Here is a 22,475-nt window from a genome sequence, read left to right as displayed (position 1 = left end):
GTGCTAATAATGATTTCCTATATATTTACGTATCATATTGTGTCGTGAGTTGCGAAAAAAATTTCATTGTGATGGGAACACTGATGGTATACCACATGTTTTTATGTAAGTGGTAGGAAATTTTATTTTTTAAGTTATTAACTTTTTAACACACAAATCCCACCATTTACATAGTGGTGTACCATCTCGTGTGCCAATCACACTGAAAAATCTCTCGTGAGTTGCTACCACGTCATTAGTTAACAAATGATTCAATGTATAAACTAACGAATGCATGAAATTGGTAGAAAAATCAATGTTTTGGTATGGAAGTAAGACAAAAAAAGCTTTGGGTATAAAAGATGGAAAATTGGGAATTTTTAAGGTAGAAAAATGGGGATTTCCTTTTATTTTAGGTCACTGAAATTTTTTTAACATTAAAATTGATTCAATTAGATTCGCGTGGTTCAAATTGAAACGTTAAATTTTCTTAGAATTTTTAGCACACATAGTTAATTTCAGCAATATATGATATAATTTACGTACACCCAAATTTTCTTGGGGTGAAATTAAATTCGATTTTCTGTCTATTAACATATGATATGTACCAAGGAATTGTAATAAGATTCTTATTGCTCCATTGATTTATTATGTTCTGACTTCTGAGAATACCTCGTAGTGTGATTTAATGACCAATTGAGCACAGCATCAGTGGATTTTTATATTAAAATAGAAAATTGGAGGGTCAAAAATTCTGAACATTGGAGTGAGAAAGGCGGATTCAGCAGTGTTAAGAGCATGAAGCGTGTAAAAAAAATTTCTGCTTATTTATTGAGGTATTTTGTCGAAATTTTGGTGGATTTGTTGTCAATCAAACTATGTTGCATATATGTTAACAAATAACAACATATGTTGAAGGAATCTGATAAATGAATATAGAGAATTGAGATATGTCTAGTATGAATTACATTAAACATTTAGTAGGTACAAAAGAAATCCGTACTAAACATTTGGAGGATCCTCGAACGACCTTCACATGTATATTTTTCGGACTTCAGGTGGTCCTAAGACTACATTGGTCCGTACTCCCATCTGTCCCTGCCTAAGGAGACTCTCTCAAAAGTAGAACTCTCATGAACTCTCAGATATTTCATATTTTTGACACAATATTAACGTTAAACTATAGAATGATATAAAAACTACAAAGAATCTTAATTTAAAAACCGCCTTAGCATTTCTCTTGTTGCGTACTAGGGCGAAAAACCAAAAGTTGACTATTGGTAGACAACGGCTGGAATGCTTTGTGATGTTGCCGAATGCCATCCAGCCGTAAAGAGTCTAAAGACGGCATTTTTATATACATTTGTTGTTTTTATTTGACAAATAAACAAGTGCTTGCTATATTCTTGGAGGACCTTCTTTTGTTGTTGGTGACGTTAAATGATTGGCAAGGACAGACGGCTGTCGTGGTAGTTGGCCACGTGATGGTAGTAGAGAGGGTGTTTAATGTCATTTTCTATGCTGCAATGCAATTACCAAACTATCCATTGCCGTGACAAATGGGAAGTGAAACTTTTATACGTGGCATGTTGGTGACAAGAATTCTCTTGGTTGAATCTTGCAAATTTTGAAATGTGGCGAGAAGGTCTGGAAATCAATTATCGGCCCTTCATTCTCACTTCTTTAATAACAAATAATTGGTCTTTCATCTAATTTTCTTTTAGAGAAAGATATGAAAATGACTGGTGAAGTTTAAACTTCGCTTCATATTTGAGAAATTTTTAAATTTAAGCTAAAATCGATAAATTTCGTAGATATTTCTAACTCATCGGTAAAATATCGGAGAAATTATCTTATTTCCTTAAAATTAATGTTTGACAATCTATAAAATTTCATTTTAAATTTTCTTCATTTTTATCAAAAACAACTAATATCATTATCGATATTCGATATATCTCTCAATATTTTTATAAATTTAAATATGAATATTTTCAACGACACCGGATTTTAAACACCTCATAATATTGACTTTATGCATTAAAATGTAAATTATATAGGAAATTATTTTTCAAACGGTAAATTAATTTATTACTAATTTATGCGAACAAACACATTAACTTCAGCAGCTAGAATATTGAAAAAGTCATTAGTCCAAAACCATGTTATTGGGAAACACCTTGTTCTTTGGAAAACGTATTTAGCCACATCAGGGGCTGCTTGGTTCCACTTTCTTGGCGAAAACTTAAACACCATGAACCTCAAGTGGAAAGCTAGCACATGTATGTTGTGAATAATTTCTTTACTAACATCCCTCTAGGGGGCGAGTTTGAAGTCGGGACACAATGAATTGAAAAGAAACCACATATTCATTGGAACAATTCACTACTTGCAAATCTCAAAGAGTTTTATAAGAACACGAAAAAGTTCAAGGATGATACGGTATATAATCATTACATTATTATAACTTAATGTTGGTGATCTAACCGGTCCAATTTTCATAAAATTAGTTATTTAGAATGTTTAAAAAAGTTGCTACCAACTTAAAATTACTTTGAAAAATTAAATAGTTATTTGTACTTGACTCTGTATATTTTTTACCAAATATTAAAGTAGTCAAAATTCTGGATGAAAAGTCAGTCAAATAATATTTTGAGTTGAGTTATATATGCAAATTAACTAACTTGTCCCTCAAATTGGGTTAATTTAATTTCCAACTTGCAATTCATTTAAGAGGATCGTCCACTCTTTTGATTTTAGACTCTTCAACCAACCAATATACATACATACATACATACATACACATGTACATATATATATATATATATATATATATATTGCAAGTTGTAGAGGTATTGCTCTGGTGAGAAAACTGGCACAAACCAAAAGCTTTTGAAGGGCCCATTCTTTGCTCGTTGGACGAGTCCAAGACCTACTTTATTGAAGGGAATTCGTTGGACGTGAAATTCTAAGAAAACTTTTTAAAGTTAAGACTTTTTATGGATTGTTTACAACCTTATATTTTTTTAACACAATGTTTTACAAAAGTTGGAGAGTCTCGTAGAGAAATGTTAAGAAGACTTTTTGAAGGTCCACAAAGAATCTCACTCGTAAAAGAGTCCGTAATCATTTCTCTTGTTAGTAATGGTTGGAAATGATCAAAATATTAAACTTTGAACTTTCAGTTGTGCTTTTCCTTTAGGAATTGGGAGTCTTCTGTTTTGCAGGCAGAGGCTACAACTTTAAGAATGGCCCTCCAATTTGGCAGTTCCAGCACTATCATAAAATTGCTGTTCAGGGCGATTCGAAGATTTTGATGGAAGCAATTAAGAAAGGTATTCAAGGTCCTTGGGAAAATTTTAGGGTAAATTGTTATTTGACTTCTTGAATTATTACTCAAGTTGAAATTAACCCCTTGAACTATTTTTTTTGGTAAATTAACCTCATGAACTATTTGAAATCAGCCAATTGATCTCTTGTCGAGAGATTCCATCAACTATTTCGTCAAATTCAAAGGAAAATTAGCCTTTCCTTCATCAATTCTTACTTGTCAACTATAACCATCAATAAACCTATGACATTTGAAAATAAAATAACGTGTGATGACAATGTGAGATGGTCCGTTATATAAACGTTTGTGTTTTATTTTATTTTTATGTTTTCTCATTATGTTATATGTTTTTTAATTATTTTGTGTTCATGTGTCAAAATTTATTGGTGGTTACAGCTGACAAGTAACAATTGATGATGAAATGACTAATTTGCCCTTGAATTTGACGGAATTGATTCCACAATCTAACGGCAAGGGGTTAATTGATTTTAAATAGTTGAGGAGGTTAATTTATCAAAAAAAAAAAAAAAAGAGTTTAGGGGGTCAATTTCAACTAGGGTAATAGTTCAGGAAGTTAAACCGCAATTTACCTCAAATTTTATGGAAAGGACATTTGGCACCTATTGCATCAAATTCCTAATTATACGATAAAGTCTTATCATTCGAGCGGCTAACATGGCAGTAGATAGGTTCGATACGTTAGGATTCAACTATAATTAATCTTGTATCTGGTTTAGTAATTTAATAGTTCTTAGGTTAGACTTTGACAAGTTTGTTAATAGGATCAACAAAGGATCCTCGCTCGTTGTAATGTTGTTTTACTTGACTTTTTTATTTTTATTTATTTCAAATTGGAGAGATAGAAATCAATGATGTTTATGCATTCTGATGCGAGTTTGATCTCTAAAACGATCTCCTCTCGTAATAACTAACAATTTAACCTACTAACACTATCGTTTGTCAAAACATAAAATTACTATTTCAACCTGATTATTTAAATGTTGTAAGCAAGAGTAAAAAAGTAAAAATCGGAACAGAAAACATCGGCCGCGGACGTGGCACTGGCAGAGCATACGGAGGATGTTAGGATTGTGATTATCTTAATCACAATTAAGCGAACATTGAGCATCTTAATTAATTAGTGATTTGTTTTGATTAGTTACTAGTTGCAGTGTATCATGGGCAAGTACCACTGCTCCATTACGGCGTTGCAGAAACTCGAAACTTGCTGCTCAAAGCCCTTGGATTTCATGGAGGTAAAAGCCCTGGACCTGCTTTGGGGAGTGAGGGCATTGAGTTCTTGCTTTTCTTTGTATTTGCACATTTTTCCTACTGATTTCTTGCTTGCTAGCTTAATTTTAAGTAATTGATTAATTAAATACATATCATTTATTTCCTTGTAGCTCTGGGATGCTGATTTACCTTGTTGCTGTGGGATTCCTTGTCCTCTAAGGTAACGGAAAGGGAAGGTCCAAAACGAAAAAGGATTTTGTTTCCATTGGTTATTTAAGGGATTTGGTTTCGTCGTCGTTTCTTGTCCGGATTGTTTGAGTCTCACACGATGCCCTGTCCTAGGATCACGCCTGTCAGCTTCAGCACTACTGGATGGGCAAGCCTTCCTGCACTCATCTTTCTCATTCTCGACAGGTTGCCGGAACCAATAGAACATGTTCGTTTCGCTGCCGTTTGCAGGGAGTGGCGTTCTCTTTCCAAACTGTATAATCTTGCAACAAACCGGTGGCGTCAGTTACTTCCCATGCTCTTGATCCCCGACGAGAATCGCCCACAAGCTGACCAAAGACTCGTGTACAACGTTTCTGAAGGACGAATCTACAACCACGCTCAGTTACAAGTGCCTTTTAGGATGAGGGCTTGCGGCTCTAGCCATGGGTGGCTGGCCACAGTAGAGCGCATATACGAAGGTCTCATCATAGCACTCAGGAACCCCTTCAGACAAGCATCGCCAGTTATTCGTCTGCCTCCCATAGATGTCTTCATCCCCAAATGCGTAGCAAGCTACCATGAGCATTTTGTCCGTAAGGTTATCTTGTCCGGTGATCCCTCTCTGAATCCGGACAACTATGTCGTTGTAGCAATTTACACTTCGAATTCCAGGTTGGCTGTCTTCAAAGCAGGCCAGAAGTCTTGGCATTTGATTGTAAAGTCCTTTGAAACTGCTGATGTTATATTTTATAGAGGCCAAGTCTACGCAGCTAGTATGCGGGGAAGCGTTAGCCTGGTGCATAGCCGCCACAACTCAAGCTACTCTCTCCTACAGAACCATTTGAAAGATATAGCGGCAATAAATATCTTGTGGAATCAGCTAAGGGCGACCTATTTCACATCCTAAGATATTGTTGGATGAGGGAAGTTGCGCCTGACAGGTATTTCAGGTTTCGGACTAAGAGATTTCTGGTCTACAAGTGGGTTTTCAACGATGAAGATGATGGATGCATTGCGCACTGGGTTGAGGTAAAAGGCCTTGGAGATGAGTCTGTCTACCTGGGCGACAATCATTCAGTCTCTGTTTTGGCTTCAAACTTTGCTGGATGCCGCCCCAATTCCATATATTACACCGATGATTTCGTTTCAGGCAGTCCGCTGTCCGATGATTTTGTTTCAGTCCTCCTACTGGGGAAGTTAATAATTACATGTTCTTACTATTTTCTTGCAAACAGGAAAAAGATTATCTTAAGTTAATCTTTGAAATGTTAGATTGATGCCATCCAAATGTGGGTTTTGTGGAAAAAAAATAAAAACTGTTTCTCCTGATATTCAAGAGTCTATTCTTGCCAAAGGAACATGAAACTCCATCGCCTGTTGTACTAAATCACCATTTTTGTCATCAGATAATGAGCAAAAACCTAAAACAACGCCCTTTTTTTTTTTTACATTGAAAAGTTTATAGAGGCTTCTCATCCATTTCAGTAGCACTAAGGAAATTCATGGGGGAAAAGTATAGGTAAGAACCTCCTTTTAAAATTTATTTGCATGACCACCGTTTCAATTGAATTCTTTTTTGGTTTCATTGTGTCATGTACACATCTAGTTAGTTTGATTTCATTTATTTATCGTGTATAGGTGTAGGACTCTTTGGTAATGTGGATAGGCTAAGCGAGTTGCCTTTCAACATCATACACCATATAGACTCCCGACTCAAACCAAAGGACATAGCATGCACCTGCACTCTTTCAAAGACATGGCACGGTTGGTTGACTACCCTTAGCCATATATTGGCTCTTTAAAGGAAGACGAATTTAGAAGTCTGGCTAAAGCAAATCTCAACATGAGTTTGGAAGGGTCTTCTTGTCAAATACACCATAAACTGTCACAAGCATATCGAGCCAAAATGATCTCATCGATCGCGTTTTAGAGGGAGGTGTGCGAATCTTGGGGATTTTCATAGCCCCTTATCTCGGGAAGTTTTATGAGCTTCGAGCCCAAGTTGGTACAAGTCCTCGTGTAAAGGTTATAGAATTGGCTAGAAGTTCAACCCTCATCCTAGCTAACTCCATAACCTATACAGAAGAACTTGTACCAACTCGGACTGGAAGCTCATAAAAGTTCCCGAGATAGGGGCTATGGAAATCCCCAAGATCTGCACAGCTCCTTCCAAAACATGATTGGCTCGGTATGCTTGTGATAGTCTGTGGTGTACTTGACAAGAAGGCCTTCCAAGTTGAGATTGAGTTTTGCTTCAGCCAAACTTCTAAATTCACCCTCTTTTAAGGAGCCAATATCATGGCTAAGGGTAGTCAACCACCCATGCCATGTCTTTGAAAGAGTGCAGTGCATGCTATGTCCTTAAGTGTGAGTCGGGAGAGCATATGGTGTATGATGTCAAAAGGCAACTCACTTAGCCTATCCACATTATGAAACCAGAGAGTCCTACACATATAAACGATAAATAAATGAATCCAAAAAAACTGAATCTATGCATGATGATGAAAACGATAAACAAATGAAACCAAACAAACTTGATATGTGCATGATGATGAAAACGATAACCGGTCATGCAAATTTCCTAGAAACAAACTTTAAAAAGAGGTTCATACCTGTAACCTTCCCCCAAACCTTTCCTTAGTGCTACCTAAATGGACGAGAACCCAGAAAGTAGAGCAGGATTGTGTGGTACGTCAAATGTGGAGTTGCCTTTGAATTCCAAGGTAGAACTGTCAGAACATCCTTCATGGGATTCATTGGAAATGAGAATATCAACTGCATCAGATTCATTTTCAGCACTAGTGTCTGTATTCTGAGGAACACTTGAGTTAATAGATCCTAAAGTAAGGGCTTCTGTATCAGTGGGCAAATCAGTTGCTACATCAGCATATGAAAGTGTAGCTCTCTGGTCAACAAAGAAAGCAGTCTCGAGAATTGAATGATGCACCAGAAAAACTGCACACTGCACTACAGACTTGATCTTCAATGCATCACTCTGTGCTGCTTTCAGCAAAACCTGTAGTGCTAATTCGAGCACAGCTAAGTAAACTACAAAAGTTTTCATTTATTAAAGCATTGATGAAATACTTATCATACAGTCTCTAGTATCAGATAAAAAAGGCAAGCTCAAGAAGTCCAACGAAAAAAAGACTTGTCTTTGAACATAGGCAGTATGAATTCAAAGTTTTGACTCAATAAAAAATGGTTGCAAAAAAAACCACCATAATAAAATAAGTAACAAGAGGCCTACTGACGCTGCGGTTAGAAGATGCGATCACGGGACAGAGGTTCAGGGCCGAAGGGGTAGAGGAAGACCTAGGAAGACTTTGGAAGAGACTCTAAGAAAAGACTTAGAGTACTTGGATCTGACGGAAGACGTGACACAGAACCGAGAGAAATGGCGTTCTAGGATTCATATAGCCAACCCCACTCAGTGGGAAAAGGCTTTGTTGTTGTTGTTGTTTAATAAAATAAGTAACAGGCCTCTGAAAAATTGTAGATTAAAGAAGGCACCTTGACATGAGATGAGAACAGTAGGTCTGCATATGTTACTCCTATTAGCATAAAGTGCATGAAAAAAATAACAAACGCTTATTAAAGTTAAGCTTAAGCTATTTGAACGTAAATATTACAGAAAAAAATATGCAACATGAAAGAATCAGTACATTATCCTAAAAATTCATATCCAAAAGGAATCTGGATTGTCATCAAGTATTCAGTGCTGTCAAGTGAATTTAAACAAGAAAGGCTCTGCCCACCTTGTCAATTGGGAATGTGTGTGTGCATGTGTATAGATTATGCAGATAAAGACTAAGAGGGAGGGGGCAGGTGATTTACCAACCGTACAGCCCAGGCTTGCACAAGAGTCCTCAATAAACATTAATGTTTTACTCAGCTCCTTTCCTCCACCTCCAGCATGCCCCTCAATAAAATATTCAATGTGAAAAGAGTCGCACTGTTTCAGGTTTTTGCTCATCATTGTATCTGGTGACAAAATTGGAGATCCAGTATAACGAGCAACTCTCTCTAGGCGATGACGCTTCATGTCAAAGACAAATGTCATTCCTTTGGCAAAAATAGACTCTTGAATATCAGGAGAAACAATTTTTCCCACAAAAACCACATTTGGATGGCACAAATCTAACATTTCAATGACAAACTTCAGATAATATAATACCCAGCATTTGTATCATCTTCTAAATAATTTGAATCTTCATTTTCGTTACTATCTTTTGCTTCATGATCATCATTTGTCTGTATAATCTCAACATCCCTTACTGTATACATATTATCAAGACCATTTACTGGATGCTCAAAGCTTGAATTCTGTAGTCTGCCATTAGATTGATTGCTGACATCCATTTTAGAACTGCATATTGTGTTTTCTTCTTGATTAACCCTACATTAAAGTGAAATGGCGGTCGTGCAAAGTTCTAAAGAAAGATTATAGTAACCAGAAACAAATTACAATACGAGGAGGGTACATACCTATCACATGAGCTCACATCCACAGAAAACTCACCTAAAAGATCAGAAGTTAAACGAAATTATCAAACACATCAGCATAGACTAAAATCTGTTGTTTCAAGAAAGGCCAAAATGTATGACTAGAAAGCAAGATGGACACTTACTGCAGCTAGAGACAGAAGTGTCACTGCCTGACAAGGAAGTTGTTGGAGTGATCATTTGCACTGTATACAAAATCACCTTACCCTGCTTAAAAAATTCTCGCTCCTGTTTCTCCTCACAAACTTTGCAGGTCTTTTCCTTGGCTTGTGTCAATTCCGCACCACAGTAGTGACACATACTGCACACCCGATTCCAAAAGAAAACCCAAAACAAACTTGCAACTTAGTAACCTATTTGGTTCAAACAAAATTAAGAGGGGGATAAGAAAAGGAAACAAAAAACAAACATTTAATCAACAGTACAAGGAAAAACAGGAAAACCAGTCACCAACCATTATCTTTGCTCGTTGAACATCTATTTTCAGGCATGGTTCCTACTACCTCAACCAGCATAACAGCCTAAACCCTTTGAAGATTGAACATCTAAAAATTAAAGAAAGCGGGATTCCTTTATGGTTATCGGATTTTTTTTTTTTAACGAAAACTAGTTACAGTGATCATCAACTGATAATTACCTTCCTTAAAAATTCGAATTTCGGGTCTATACAGTTCCATTCAAAATTAGATCCTATGACAACAAAACAAGGTGGAGGGCATACATACATACATAAACTTTTCCCCAGAGAACAAAAACGAGAGGAATGCTAAAGAACTAGTCCAAATAATATGAAATTCCTTGGTTCGTAAAATGTCAAATTTAAAATTTGGTCGTCAAACAAATCGTACCAAAAAACCCACAAATCTTCCTAACAAGAAAATGATGATCTTATTTTTACCCTGAACCAAAACAAAAAATGGGATGTTTTTATTTCTTTTTTTTCCTGCAAGATTTAATAAAATCCCAAGTTTCCAATATAAAATCGTGAAGATATTTGACAATTTGACAAAGATTACACATAGGAAACAAAGAAACAAAATTATTATACATTACAATAAATAGATAAAACTTACCAATTTCAGCACTTGAAGAAAGACGGAGAAGTATTATACAAGAAACAATAATTTTAATGGACTTGTTCAAAAAAAAAAAAAAAAAAAAAAAAACAATTTTAATGGAAGAATTGATTACTTGAGATGGGGTGGCTGTCTGCAACCTCCAAATGGGGAAATTAAAGAACTTGAGAAGCGAGTGAAGAAATTGTCGTTGCTGGTGAGAGTCCGCAGGCGCAGAGACAAGAGGCGGAAGATTTGGCGAGAAAAAATGGAGACAGTCGAAGAACGAATTGAAGCAGAAAGAAAATATGAACGAAGCAATTTAATTTTAAATTTTACTTCAAAACTACAAAGCTGATTAAATTCCTACAAGTGGGCTGCTTCTTACAATGGTAGACATTTTTATTTTATTTGTTTTTAGTTTTGGTCAAAACGGTAGCGTTACAAGGGAAAGGATACTCGATACTTGAGTTGGATGCTTTATTTTGTTGGATTTGTTTGGGCCTAAAATTTTGGATTTGTCGGGATGAGGGAGAATTTTGTTGAAAATACTGGTGGGTAGTGAATGTCCACAGTACTTTGGCAGAAGTTTTCAATGCCCATGCAAAGTGAAATTGAATTTGTAAATGCATGGAGGTTGTATTGTCAAATGAAGTGTTGTAAACTTCAATGTGCAGTTAATGCATTAGTTTGGAGTTACTCTATAAATAGAGCACTCCGTAAGCTTTCAAGAGATAGAAAAATATAAAAGAAGAGAACGAGAGAAAAGATCAATAACATCATCTATTCCTCCGTCTTTTATTTGTTATCCTCTTGTGCTATAGTTTCAGTGTGACATTTTACACCTACTTTACTCCATTCACTAAAAGGTTATCTCTCTAACTTTACCTATTTATAACACGTTATCAGCACGACTCTCTAAATATAATTATTCTCTCATTTCTCTTCGCCGAACGAAAGAAAGAAAAAAATGTTTCCCCTAAGGTTTTTACTATTCGTCTTCTTCCTCAGCCTCAACTGCGCGGTATACCCTTGCGACGAACTGTTTGCTCCATGCCTGCTCTTAGTTCTCAACCTAACGGTTACATAAATCTTTGATTTCTTGTTTGGTTTGGATATTGATTACTAACCCAGTGTTTATTTATGTTAATTTTACTGCAATCCAAGATGGTGCGGTACAATCGCCCATCTTGAATTGCAAATTTATTCTTATTGCGATCCAAGATGGTGCGGTATCATTGCCTATCTTAGACTGTAGATCTAATTTTACTGCCAATTTTAGGTGGAGCGGTATAATCGCCTATCCTACCTTGCATATTTAAATTTACCTGTTGTTTACCTTCATTGCAATTTTAGGTGGTGCGGTATAATCGCCCACATTGTTCTGCGTATTTAAATTTTCCTGCCACTTGAGTGGTGCGGAATATTCGTCCATTCTATGTTACATTATTTCAATGAGAATGGTGCCGTACAATCGCCCTCTTCATTCACCCTGAAAATCTCGAGCCAAAAGTTTCGAGTGCTTATCATTTTGGCCTGAAGATCAAAATGAAAATTTTGTAAGAATCAGAAGTTCTAACATCATATTCCTCTAGGAATACATATTATTGCAAGTTCTTACACATTTTATTTTCTTTCAGAAAAGAAAATGGCGAACTTGGCGAAGCTTGAATTTGCTGCCCTGGATATTACCGGGAAGAATTACTTTACCTGGGTACTGGATACCAAGATCCATATGGAAGCAGGGAATCTTGGAGATACTATTAGGGAGGAGAGCAGCTCATCATCTCAAGATCGGACGAAGGCCATAATTTTCATTCGCCGCCATCTTGATGAGACGCTAAAGAGCAAGTACTTAACGGTTGAAGATCCGTTAGCTCTTTGAAATGCCTTGAGAAACAGATACAATCACCAGACAATGGTGATTCTTCCAAGGGCCCGCTATGAGTGGACTCATCTGAGGATCCAAGACTTCAAGTCAATGGCAAAGTACAATTCTGCGTTGTTCAGAATTACCTCTCAAATGAAGCTCTGTGGGGATATTATTACTGAGGAACATATGCTGGGAAAGACTCTCAGCACATTTCATGCCTCTAACGTGCTCCTGCAGTAGCAGTATAAAGCACGAGGCTACACTAAATACAACCAGCTGATATCTGTGCTCTTAGTAGCTGAATAGAACAATGAACTCCTGATGAAAAACCATCATTCTCAACCTACTGGATCTGCACCATTCCCAGAAGTGAATGCTGATTCCCTCGAAGTGAACGCCACATCCTGTGGTGGTGATAATCATAAACGAGGACGTGACCACAAGCAAGATGGGTGGAACAGGAAAGGCAAGAACCATGGAGTTCAGTTTCACAACCAGGTTCCGAGGCATAATTCAGGCCCGAGCTTCAAAAATGTGAATCGCTACAAAGGCAAAGCCCATATGAACAATGCTCCTAGGAACTCTGAAGGTGCCTACCATAGGTGTGGTGGCAATGGGCATTGGGCGCGTACTTGTCGTACCCCAAAACATCTGGTGAATCTGTATCAAACTTCCCTCAAGGAGAAGGGTGTCGAGATCAATTTTCTCTACCAGGCTAGACCAATGAATATACCTGATCCAATGTTTGACTTATCAGGGCAGTTGTACACAACTCACCTAGATGTTCCAGATTTTATTGTGGAAAGGGAAATGAAGTATACAGGTCCGACTAAATCGTTTATGTTTGATGTACTTTTATTATGCTGAAAACTAGCATTTCAATTCAATAAAAGTGGTATTTCCTGTTATAAATTGTTTGTCAACTGTGATTCCATTTACTCAGAGAGCATGGATAAAAATTATGGTCATTCTCAGAACATGAGAAATGGCGGAAATATTTGTTTTGTAGACAGCGTAACCACACATACAATACTTTGTGATCGAAAGTATTTCTCAAGCTTAATACTTACAAGAATAGGGGTAACAACAATATCAGGACCTTCAGACGTAATTGAAGGCTCAGGGAAAGCCCAGATTATGTTACCAAATGGAACAATATTATCCATACATAATGCATTGTATGCTACTTGATATACTCGAAATTTGTTGAGTTTAAAAAACATACGCTTAAATGGATACCACATTGAAACGAAAAGTGCAGAAAATGTGGAGTATATATGCATTACCTCCAATGATACCCAGAAGTGTACATTGGAGAAGTTGCGTGGTTTGTCGAGTGGATTGTATTATACGTACATAAGGATAATTAAATCACGTACTGTCATGAACCAGAAGTTTATTGATTCAAAAGTTTACATGCTTTGGCATGACCATTTGGGTCATCCAGGATCTACCATGATGCGTAGGATCATTACCAACTCTAATGGACATCCATTAGTGAGCAAACACATTGCTATCTCAAATGATAACCCTTGCAAAGCTTGTTCTCAAGGGAAGTTGGTAATTAGACCATCACAACTAAAAGTTGATGCTGAATTCCCATCATTTTTGCAAAGAATTCAAGGGGATATTTGTGGGCCTATTCAGCCATCCTGTGGACCATTTCGATATTTTATGGTTTTGGTTAATGCATCTACCCGATGATCATATGTTTGTCTTTTGTCTACTCGGAATGTAGCCTTTGTGAGACTTCTTACTCAAATAATTAAGTTACTAGCACAGTTCCCAGATTATCCCATTAAGTCAATCCGACTTGATAATGCTGGTAAATTTACGTCTTAAACCTTTGATGATTATTGCATGACATTGGGCATTGATGTTGAACACCTTGTTCCTCATGTCTATACTCAAAATGGTTTAGCAGAAATATTGATCAAGTGGCTTCAGTTAATAGCTCGTACTCTGCTTATGAAAACCAAATTGCCAGTCTCTGCGTGGGGACATGCCATCTTACATGCTGTATCATTGGTTCGATTGAGATCTATAGCCAACCATCAATACTCCTCTGTACAACTCGTGTTTGGACATCAGCCAAACATTTCACATTTACGAGTTTTTGGTTGTGCTGTTTATGTGCCTATTGCACTGCCGCAACGCACTAAAATGGGACCTCAGCGTAGACTGGGAATTTACGTGGGTTTTGATTCACCATCTATCATTAGATATTTGGAACCCTTGACATGTGATATGTTTACAGCTCGTTTTGCTGATTGTCACTTTGATGAGACAGTCTTCCCGTCATTAGAGGGAGAAAAGACTGTTCCAGAATAACGGAAAGAGTTGACATGGGTTGTTCCCACCTTGTCTCATTTTGATCCTCACAGCATTCAATGTGAAAATGAAGCGAGAAAGATCGTTCATCTTCAAAGCATTGCCAATCAAATGCCAGATGCATTTAATGATGCTATGAAAGTAACAAAATCACATATACCAACTGCAAATGCACTTGCAAGAATTGATGTCCCTATTGGACAAAATAAAGTGGCAGCGAATGATTTATCTGGTGCACGCCTGAAGCGTGGTAGACCCCCAGGTTCAAAAGATTCAGCTCCTCGAAAGAGAAAGACAAATACACAACTGAATCTAAATGAAATCATTTAGAAAGAGAAAATGAATGATAAATCCATAATTCATGATTCTGGACTTCTAGAAAAAAAAAATGTCCTTGATGAGACACATGTTCCTGAAGAGACAGAAGTACATGAAAGCAAAGAAATCTCTATAAATTATGCATGTACAAATGAATTATGGGATCAGAATAAAATAATCATCGATAATATGTTCGCATTAGCAGTAGCCACTGAAATCATCTTAAGTGATGATATTGAGCCCCACTCTGTTGATGAATGCAAACAGAGATAGGATTGGCCTAAGTGGAAAGATGCAATCCAAGTAGAATTAAATTCCTTGGAAAGGCAAAATGTTTTTGGACCAATAGTCCAAACCCCGACTGGTGTAAACCCCTTGGGTTACAAATGGGTATTCACAAAGAAACGCAATGAGAAAAACGAGATTGCAAGATACAAAGCACAACTCGTTGCACAAGGCTTTTCTCAAAGACCTGGAATTGAATATAAGGAGATATTATATTTACTAAAACCCAGTTGGTTTCTGGCACTATTCAGCAATAGTGTCCGGACGGATCTGCCCCTGGTTTCTTTGCTTTCTTCCGTTTCTCTCCCTTGCTTCGTGCGTTGGAGAGACCCTTATTGTTATCCTTCTTTTCTTCGGGATTCTTTCACTCTTTGGCCACGTGTTTATCATCCTGAGTATCTTTTTTTTCCATTCTGACTCCCTCTTCTATTTTACTTTTTGTGTAACCGTCCGGCTCTCTCTTCGATTCCAACATTTTATTTTTACCTAATCCACACTGACAGCAATGGTACATGCCTTTCCACCAAAAAAAAATTAAAAAACCTTACCCCATCACATCTTGCAGCAATGATGCATGGCTTGCCACCAAAAAATAATTAAAAAACCTTACCCCATCACATCTCGCAGCAATGATGCATGGCTTGCCACCAAAAAATAATTAAAAAACCTTACCCCATCACATCTCGCAGCAATGATGCATGGCTTGCCATCAAAATATAATTAAAAAAACAAAAATCTGGAACATGTTTGCCCCTGTTTGATGCCAGCTTGCCCGTTGCTTTTCTTCCTTTGCACAGCCTTCCCATGCGTTCTCCACTGTTTTGCCACGCGTCAATCATCGTGGATAAGTTCTCTTCAATTGCATCTCTCCAAATCTCCTTCAGTTTCCAGTTGCTTTCCTTTTCTCAACCTTTGGTTTCCGATCTTCTCATCTTTCTCATTTTTCTCTGCCAAATCATCTGTGCAAATTTCTTGCGTTTAAAACCCTTTGGAAAAATAAATAGTTGTTGCATCCTCCGTTTAAAATCCCTGGGTTAGTACTGATTTTGTTGGTTTTTGGATTTTATCAGGGTGGATTTGTTACCTCCAAGGTCCACCTGTGTTTGCTGGTGAGTTTTTTTAACCTTTAAAGTATTGCTGTTTTAATTTTTATTTTTGTAGTTTTCCATGTTCAAGTGGGATTTTTGTATGAATTTTTTTTTCCTTCTAATTCTGGGTGTTTTCTTTATATCGTTAGATCTAATGTCTGGGTGTATGATTTGTTTGTGTTTTTCGTTTCAGAACACGATGCTCTATGTTTTTTGGAATTTAGTTTTTGTAGTTTTTGGTGTTTTGTTTATATCCTTGGAACTGTCGTTTGGTTGTGTGATTTGCATCTCTTTTTTTGTTTCATGACACTTTGCTCTTCGTTTTTTGGGGCTTCTATGTGCAACTTCGAAGCCGTTTATGCTCAACTTACTAAGTAGCCAACTTCGAAGCCTTTCTCTTTAGGGGAATTAGCCAACTTACTAAGTAGTGTTAAGTTCACAATTTATAAATTTTTACTAATCGTATTGATAATTATTGCTTTAAATAAAAAAAAAATGGATTTTTACAATGCTGTTGTTTTGTATAACTTATTTATACTAAGTTATCTATTGCAGATTATTGGCACAACAATTTATATAAGCTACACAGTGCTTTCGCTCAAATTGGAAAGAAAAAAAAAGTGTAAGTGATTGACAAGTAGTGTAAACTTTAGAATTTACAAATTTTTGTTAATCATGTTGATAACTGTTTGTACATATATATATATAAATATGTTCTGGTATTTGTATCACCTTTTAAAAATTTATGTATATCAAATATCATCATGTGTTAAAGTTGTATTTGTATTTATGTCTTTTATACTATGATTAAGTCGGTTCTTTCTTTTTTACAATGAGATGTGATATTTTTTTTCTGTGATTTTGCGGGTTTTAGAGCCTTGAATTATGCATCCTAAACTGATACTACATATTGAATTGTTTACATTATACTAAATATTTAGTTTTTTTAATATCAGGTTTGGGTGCCTCTCTCAATGTAGCAACACGAAAAAGTATCTTCAGTCGCTGTTTATTGGCCTCGCTGTAAGTTTATTGATCCCAAATTCTTTAGTCTAATAAGTTGCATTTATCTTCTTTTATGTATTTATACTTATACATGCATGATCAAGGCTACTAAAGTTGCAAGAATTTCTGGGGCACCACTTAGTATGGGGCTGGAGTCAGTCGGCTTGAATCCCAAGAGGTTTGACAAAGGTAGTTAATTTTTTTTTTTTTTTTTCCGTTTTGTTATTGTGTTATTCCGTTGCTCTTAATCTTGACAATGAATTTGGTTTTGTAATAATATGTGAATTCTTGAGATTTTTCAAATTGATTAGATCACGCCTTATACTTTTGTTACAATATGCCAAAAAACGAAAAATTTCGGAATTAACAAGTGTAGAATTTAGCTGTGTAAATCCATAATATTTTATACTTTCACCAGGTTAACACTTTGGTAATGAATACAGTGCATTCTTTAATAAGATTTGTTATCATCTCTTCATCGTTATTATCCTTTTGGTATCTTGCAGATAGAAGCAAAGTGAAAAGTTTCGATTGTGGATTCCATGAGCATTTTGAAAGTAGTATGCTTTTCCATATGTGCTTTTTCTCTGATCGTGTTCTAACTGATCATTGCAGTTGAAAGATTTGACGGCTAAGTTACTAACAAAGCAAAGACTGAGCCATGGTGAGACACAAGCTTTCGGCACACCTTGCAGACTGGTGGTAAGATTTGAAAATTAATATGGTATTCCTATATTTTTGTTTCTTTTTCATTTCAGTTATTATTCTAGCTGATTTCAGTAGAGTTTGATTACTGGTTGGAGCTATAAGCTCTTTGTCCTGTTGTACCAATTAAAATTCGGGGCTTTTTAGACATGTTCCAAGTCATGGTTTAACCAAAGATTAGAGATAGTCTCGAGATATTCTTAATTGAAGTGATGTACTTTTGAGTTTTAAGTAGATGTTCCAAGTCATTGTCTAATTTAAGCATGCATGCTTAGCGTCATCCAATATAACTTATTCAAGGATTAAAATGTTCTGATTTGGTGTAGGTAGTCTTGGTTTAGCAAATTGGCAGCAAGATTGCACTCCTCACTACGTTGTATGTTCGATTGACTCATTCTATAAGAATTGTTTCAATTTATGTTTACGGTTTCCATGTAGTGTAATCCCTCTGCTCAGTTTCTTTTCAGAATTGATTTCTATTCCAATTTCGCAATGTTTATATTTTTCACCATGTTGGAAGTTTTAGGTTCTATGATTTTCATTTTTAGTGATGAATGTCCATTTATAGCTATTATTTTTTTAATTTAGATCATTCAAGTACGAAGCATTGGTGATGGAAATAAATTTGTTGCAATGAATTACAACCCATAAACAAACGTTTCCTGATGTGGGAAAATGGTTTTACCAAGTCTTTTTCCTTATAGGTAATAGATCATCTATTATATATAATATGGACTGAATTTGTTTCCTTCATAAACAATTTCTAAAATTCTTTTTCTATTTCTCTCATAATTTCAGTCAACGATGCTAAGCAAAATGAAAACAAGCCCATCAGATTAAGGAAGTCCAATCCTACTTATTGTTCCTTATTGTAGATAGTGTTGTAAGTACATTTTCCACATGTATATAAATAGTATGGCATATCATATATACATTTAAAACTTTCTACATGTTTTGTACAGTTTGAAAACCCGCAGCACCGCGCGGGCACTCTTGCTAGTACTCTCCTGTAATGGACGCAATTACGTTCCGTTACTTAATAAGTTTAGTGGTTTCAGAAAAACTTGACATGCGACTTATGGATGTCATCATTGCGTATCTATATGGAGAATTAGATACTGACATATATATGAAAGTCCCAGAAGGACTTAAGTTGCCTGAAACAAGTAACAAACCACGAGGTATGTTCTCGATCAAATTAAGGCGATCATTGTATGGGTTGAAACAATCTGGACGAATGTGGTATAATCATCTCAGTGAGTATTTGATCAAAGAAGGGTAAATCAACAATGTCATTTGCCCTTGTGTGTTCATTAAGAAATCCAATTCTGGATTCGCTATAGTGGCAGTATATGTTGATGATATGAATTTAGTTGGAACTCCTGAAGAGCTCAATAAAACTGCTGAATATTTGAAAAGCGAATTTGAAATGAAAGACCTTGGAAAAACAAAATTTTGACTGGGCCTGTAGATCGAGCATTGTGCTAGTGGAATTTTGGTCCACCAATCAGCTTACATTGAAAAAATTCTGAAGTGATTTGGTATGAACAAGGCTTATCCACTCAGCACGCTAATGGTCATTCGTTATTTGGACATTAAGAAAGATCCATTCCATCCAAAATAAGATGATGAACTGGTCATTGGTCCAGAAGTACCATATTTGAGTGCAGTAAGTGCTTTGTTGTATTTAGCACAATGTAATAGAGCAGATATAGCTTTTTCAGTTAACTTGTTAGCAAGGTATAGCTCTGCTTCAACAATTCGCCATTGGAAGGGTATCAAAAATGTATTGCGATACCTTCGTGGGACAATAGACATGAGTCTCTTCTACTCAAAGAACTCCACAAATGACCAAGTTCTTGTTGGATATGCAGATGCTGGTTTTCTCTCTGATCCGCATAAAGTCCGCTCACAAACTGGATATGTGTTTAAGAATGGAGATACAGCAATCTTATGGCGCTCAACCAAGCAAACATTAGTTGCTACATTTTCAAATCATTCAGAAATACTTGTTTTACATGAAGCAAGTAGTGAATGTTCTTGGTTAAGATTAATCATCCATCATATCCGGAATTCATGTGGTCTAACTTCGAAGATAGACAATCCAACTGTCATTCATGAAAATAATGCAAACTGTGTTGCCCAAATGAAGGAAGGATTCATCAAGGGCGATAAGACTAAACACATATCTCCAAAGTTTTTTAGTGCACATGAGCTTCAAAAAGCTAAAATTATTGAAGGCAGACAAATCCGTTCAAATGAAAATCTGGCAGACTTGTTCACCAAATCTCTACCAAAGTGCACGTTTCAGAAGTTAGTGCAAAGTATTGGATTACATCGACTTACCAAACAGCTAAATTTGGAGAATGCGGAATCAGGGGGAGATACATATCAGGGGGAGCATCCATGATACATGCTTGTTGTACTCTTTTTCCTTCGACTAGGATTTTTTCCATTGGATTTTTCTTATCAAGGTTTTAACGAGGCAACATAAGTATACTTGACACTATATCAACAATCCAGGAAAAGTTGTACTCTTTTTCCTTTGTTATGGTTTTTTCCCACTGGGTTTTTCCAAGCAAGATTTTAACGAGACAACTCATGTTGATATGTGGGTATCCAATGGGGAATGTTGAAAATGCGGGTGGGTAGTGAATGCCCACAGTACTTTGGCAAAAATTTTCAATGCCCATGCAAAGTGAAATTGAATTTGTAAATGCATGGAGGTTGTATTGTTAAAGAAAGTGCTGTAAACTTCAATGTGCAGTTAATGCATCAGTTTGGAGTTGCTCTATAAATAGAGCACTCTGTATGCTTTCAAGAGATAGAAAAATATAAAAGAAGAGAACGAGAGAAAAGATCAATAACATCATCTATTCCTCCGTCTTTTATTTGTTATCCTCTTGTGCTATAGTTTCAGTGTGACATTTTACATCAGCTTTACTCCATTCACTAAAAGGTTATCTCTCTAACTTTGACCTATTTATAACAAATTTTTTATTTTTAGTATAACAACATATTTTACATTAGAGAAAATAGAGAGTTAGGTTAAGCCACATAATAGGTAACTTAATTTGGTCGAATTTGTTATCCACAAGATTCGAACCTAAAACCTCTCACTTACAAGTGAAGAAGAATACCACTAGATCGTAGAAATGAGTGGCAGGGAGGGAGAGAATTTAAAACCAACAACTTTAAAACTGTTGTTAGGTACCATTTTGAATTAATGACGGGTTATTTATGACCCGGTTTCACACTAAACCTCATTTTGATGGCTTTATTTTCAGCCGTTCTGATTTGATCCAACGAACACAATTTAGTCAACATATAAAGTCCGCAAAGTGCAGTCCATACCTTAAAAAACGCAAAGGGTAATATATTTTACAAATGCTGAGAAATGATAATTACGATAGCCTTTTATTTAACTTATGACCATGTATCAAATAACACCCTTATTAAATCTTAGACTTTTGTCATGGGAATTACCTAGCTATAAAGAAATGTAAATCAAGCATGTGAAATTCAAACCCAAGAGGGCAAACGTGTATCTCGTGCACGAGAAGTTCAACACATGATTAGCTAACGGATAGACTAAAGAGTGTATGAAGTTGGTAGAAAAATCAATATTTTGGTACGAAAGTGATACGAAAAATATTTAGGTATGAAAGCTGAAAATTGGAAAACTTGAGTAGAAAAATGAGAATTTCCCTTTGTTTTAAGTCACACAATTTTTAACATTAAAATTGACTCAATCAACATTTTGTGCTTTGAGATGGCAACATTCACGTGGTGTCGTCTCATAGGAATTGTAGGCCTGGCACGTGTACCTCATCGGCAAACTAACAAAGAAAATAGATCTTCTCCGGATCTTTTCCTCCTAATTCATCAAGTTCGGGGATCCGGATCCGTTAAAATTTGATCTAACGGCTACAAACAAAAGTTCACTTTAAAAGTTATAATAACTTTAGCCGTTAGATTAAATTTGAACCGTCCGAATCCTTGAACTTGATGGATTAGGAGGAAGAGATTGTTATTGCTCCACTGCCTTATTATGTTCTGAGGATGGATTTTTATATTAAAATAGAAAATTGGAGGGTTAAAAATCCGAAAATTGTTGAGTATTAGGGCAAAAAACCAAAGCTAGGTGCTAACGAGACTCTTTCAAAGTGGGACTTCATGTTTATCAAAAAATAGAATTACTATTTCAACCGACTCAAACCAAAGGACATAGCATGCACCTACACTCTTTCAAAGACATGTCACGGTTGGTTGACTACCCTTAGCCATATATTGGCTTTTTAAAGGAAGGCGAATTTAGAAGTCTGGCTAAGCAAATCTCAACCTCAATTTGGAAGGGTCTTCTTGTCAAATACACCATAAACTGTCATAAGCATATCGAGCCAAATGAATTGAATGATCTCATCAATCGCGTTTTAGAGGGAGGTGTGCGAATCTTGGGGATTTTCATAGCCCCCTATCTCGGGAAGTTTTATGAGCTTCGACCCCAAGTTGGTACAAGTCCTCGTGTAAAGGTTATAGAATTGGCTAGCATAAAAGTT

General features: G+C 36.2%; 2 protein-coding genes, 1 long non-coding RNA gene and 1 pseudogene across 9 annotated transcripts; 3 read left to right on the top strand and 1 right to left on the bottom strand.

Moving 5' to 3' along the window:
* The first annotated feature begins 4,777 nt into the window (after positions 1 to 4,777).
* On the top strand, positions 4,778 to 6,108 carry LOC137729956 (F-box protein At2g26160-like; annotated as a pseudogene).
* A 1,898-nt stretch (positions 6,109 to 8,006) lies between these two features.
* Positions 8,007 to 10,653, bottom strand: LOC137729957 (uncharacterized). Its single transcript, XM_068469007.1, has 4 exons — positions 10,448 to 10,653; positions 9,382 to 9,557; positions 9,239 to 9,272; positions 8,007 to 9,149 (listed from the first exon to the last, which is right to left on the bottom strand). Exons 2-4 carry the CDS (start codon positions 9,554 to 9,556, stop codon positions 8,912 to 8,914), a joined length of 447 nt encoding a protein of 148 aa, XP_068325108.1. The 5' UTR covers position 9,557; positions 10,448 to 10,653; the 3' UTR covers positions 8,007 to 8,911.
* A 1,306-nt stretch (positions 10,654 to 11,959) lies between these two features.
* Positions 11,960 to 13,051, top strand: LOC137727672 (uncharacterized). The gene is made up of 3 exons (XM_068466494.1): positions 11,960 to 12,162; positions 12,214 to 12,409; positions 12,491 to 13,051. The coding sequence occupies exons 1-3, from the start codon at positions 11,960 to 11,962 to the stop codon at positions 13,049 to 13,051; spliced, it is 960 nt and encodes a 319-aa protein (XP_068322595.1).
* A 2,333-nt stretch (positions 13,052 to 15,384) lies between these two features.
* LOC137729547 (uncharacterized) lies at positions 15,385 to 18,864 on the top strand. 7 transcript variants are annotated; one of them, XR_011068010.1, is made up of 8 exons: positions 15,425 to 16,227; positions 16,762 to 16,828; positions 17,163 to 17,229; positions 17,316 to 17,400; positions 17,827 to 17,935; positions 18,243 to 18,292; positions 18,505 to 18,620; positions 18,715 to 18,864. It is a non-coding gene; the product is annotated as an uncharacterized lncRNA (long non-coding RNA). The 7 variants fall into 7 exon arrangements; XR_011068007.1 differs by having other exon boundaries at positions 15,528 to 16,227; positions 17,827 to 17,913; XR_011068009.1 differs by having other exon boundaries at positions 15,385 to 16,227; positions 18,243 to 18,620.
* The last annotated feature ends 3,611 nt before the right edge of the window (positions 18,865 to 22,475 follow it).

Source organism: Pyrus communis, chromosome 3 (genome assembly GCF_963583255.1).
Source record: "Pyrus communis chromosome 3, drPyrComm1.1, whole genome shotgun sequence".
Classification (NCBI taxonomy): domain Eukaryota; kingdom Viridiplantae; phylum Streptophyta; class Magnoliopsida; order Rosales; family Rosaceae; genus Pyrus; species Pyrus communis.
This window is presented reverse-complemented; position numbering and strand designations above follow the sequence as displayed.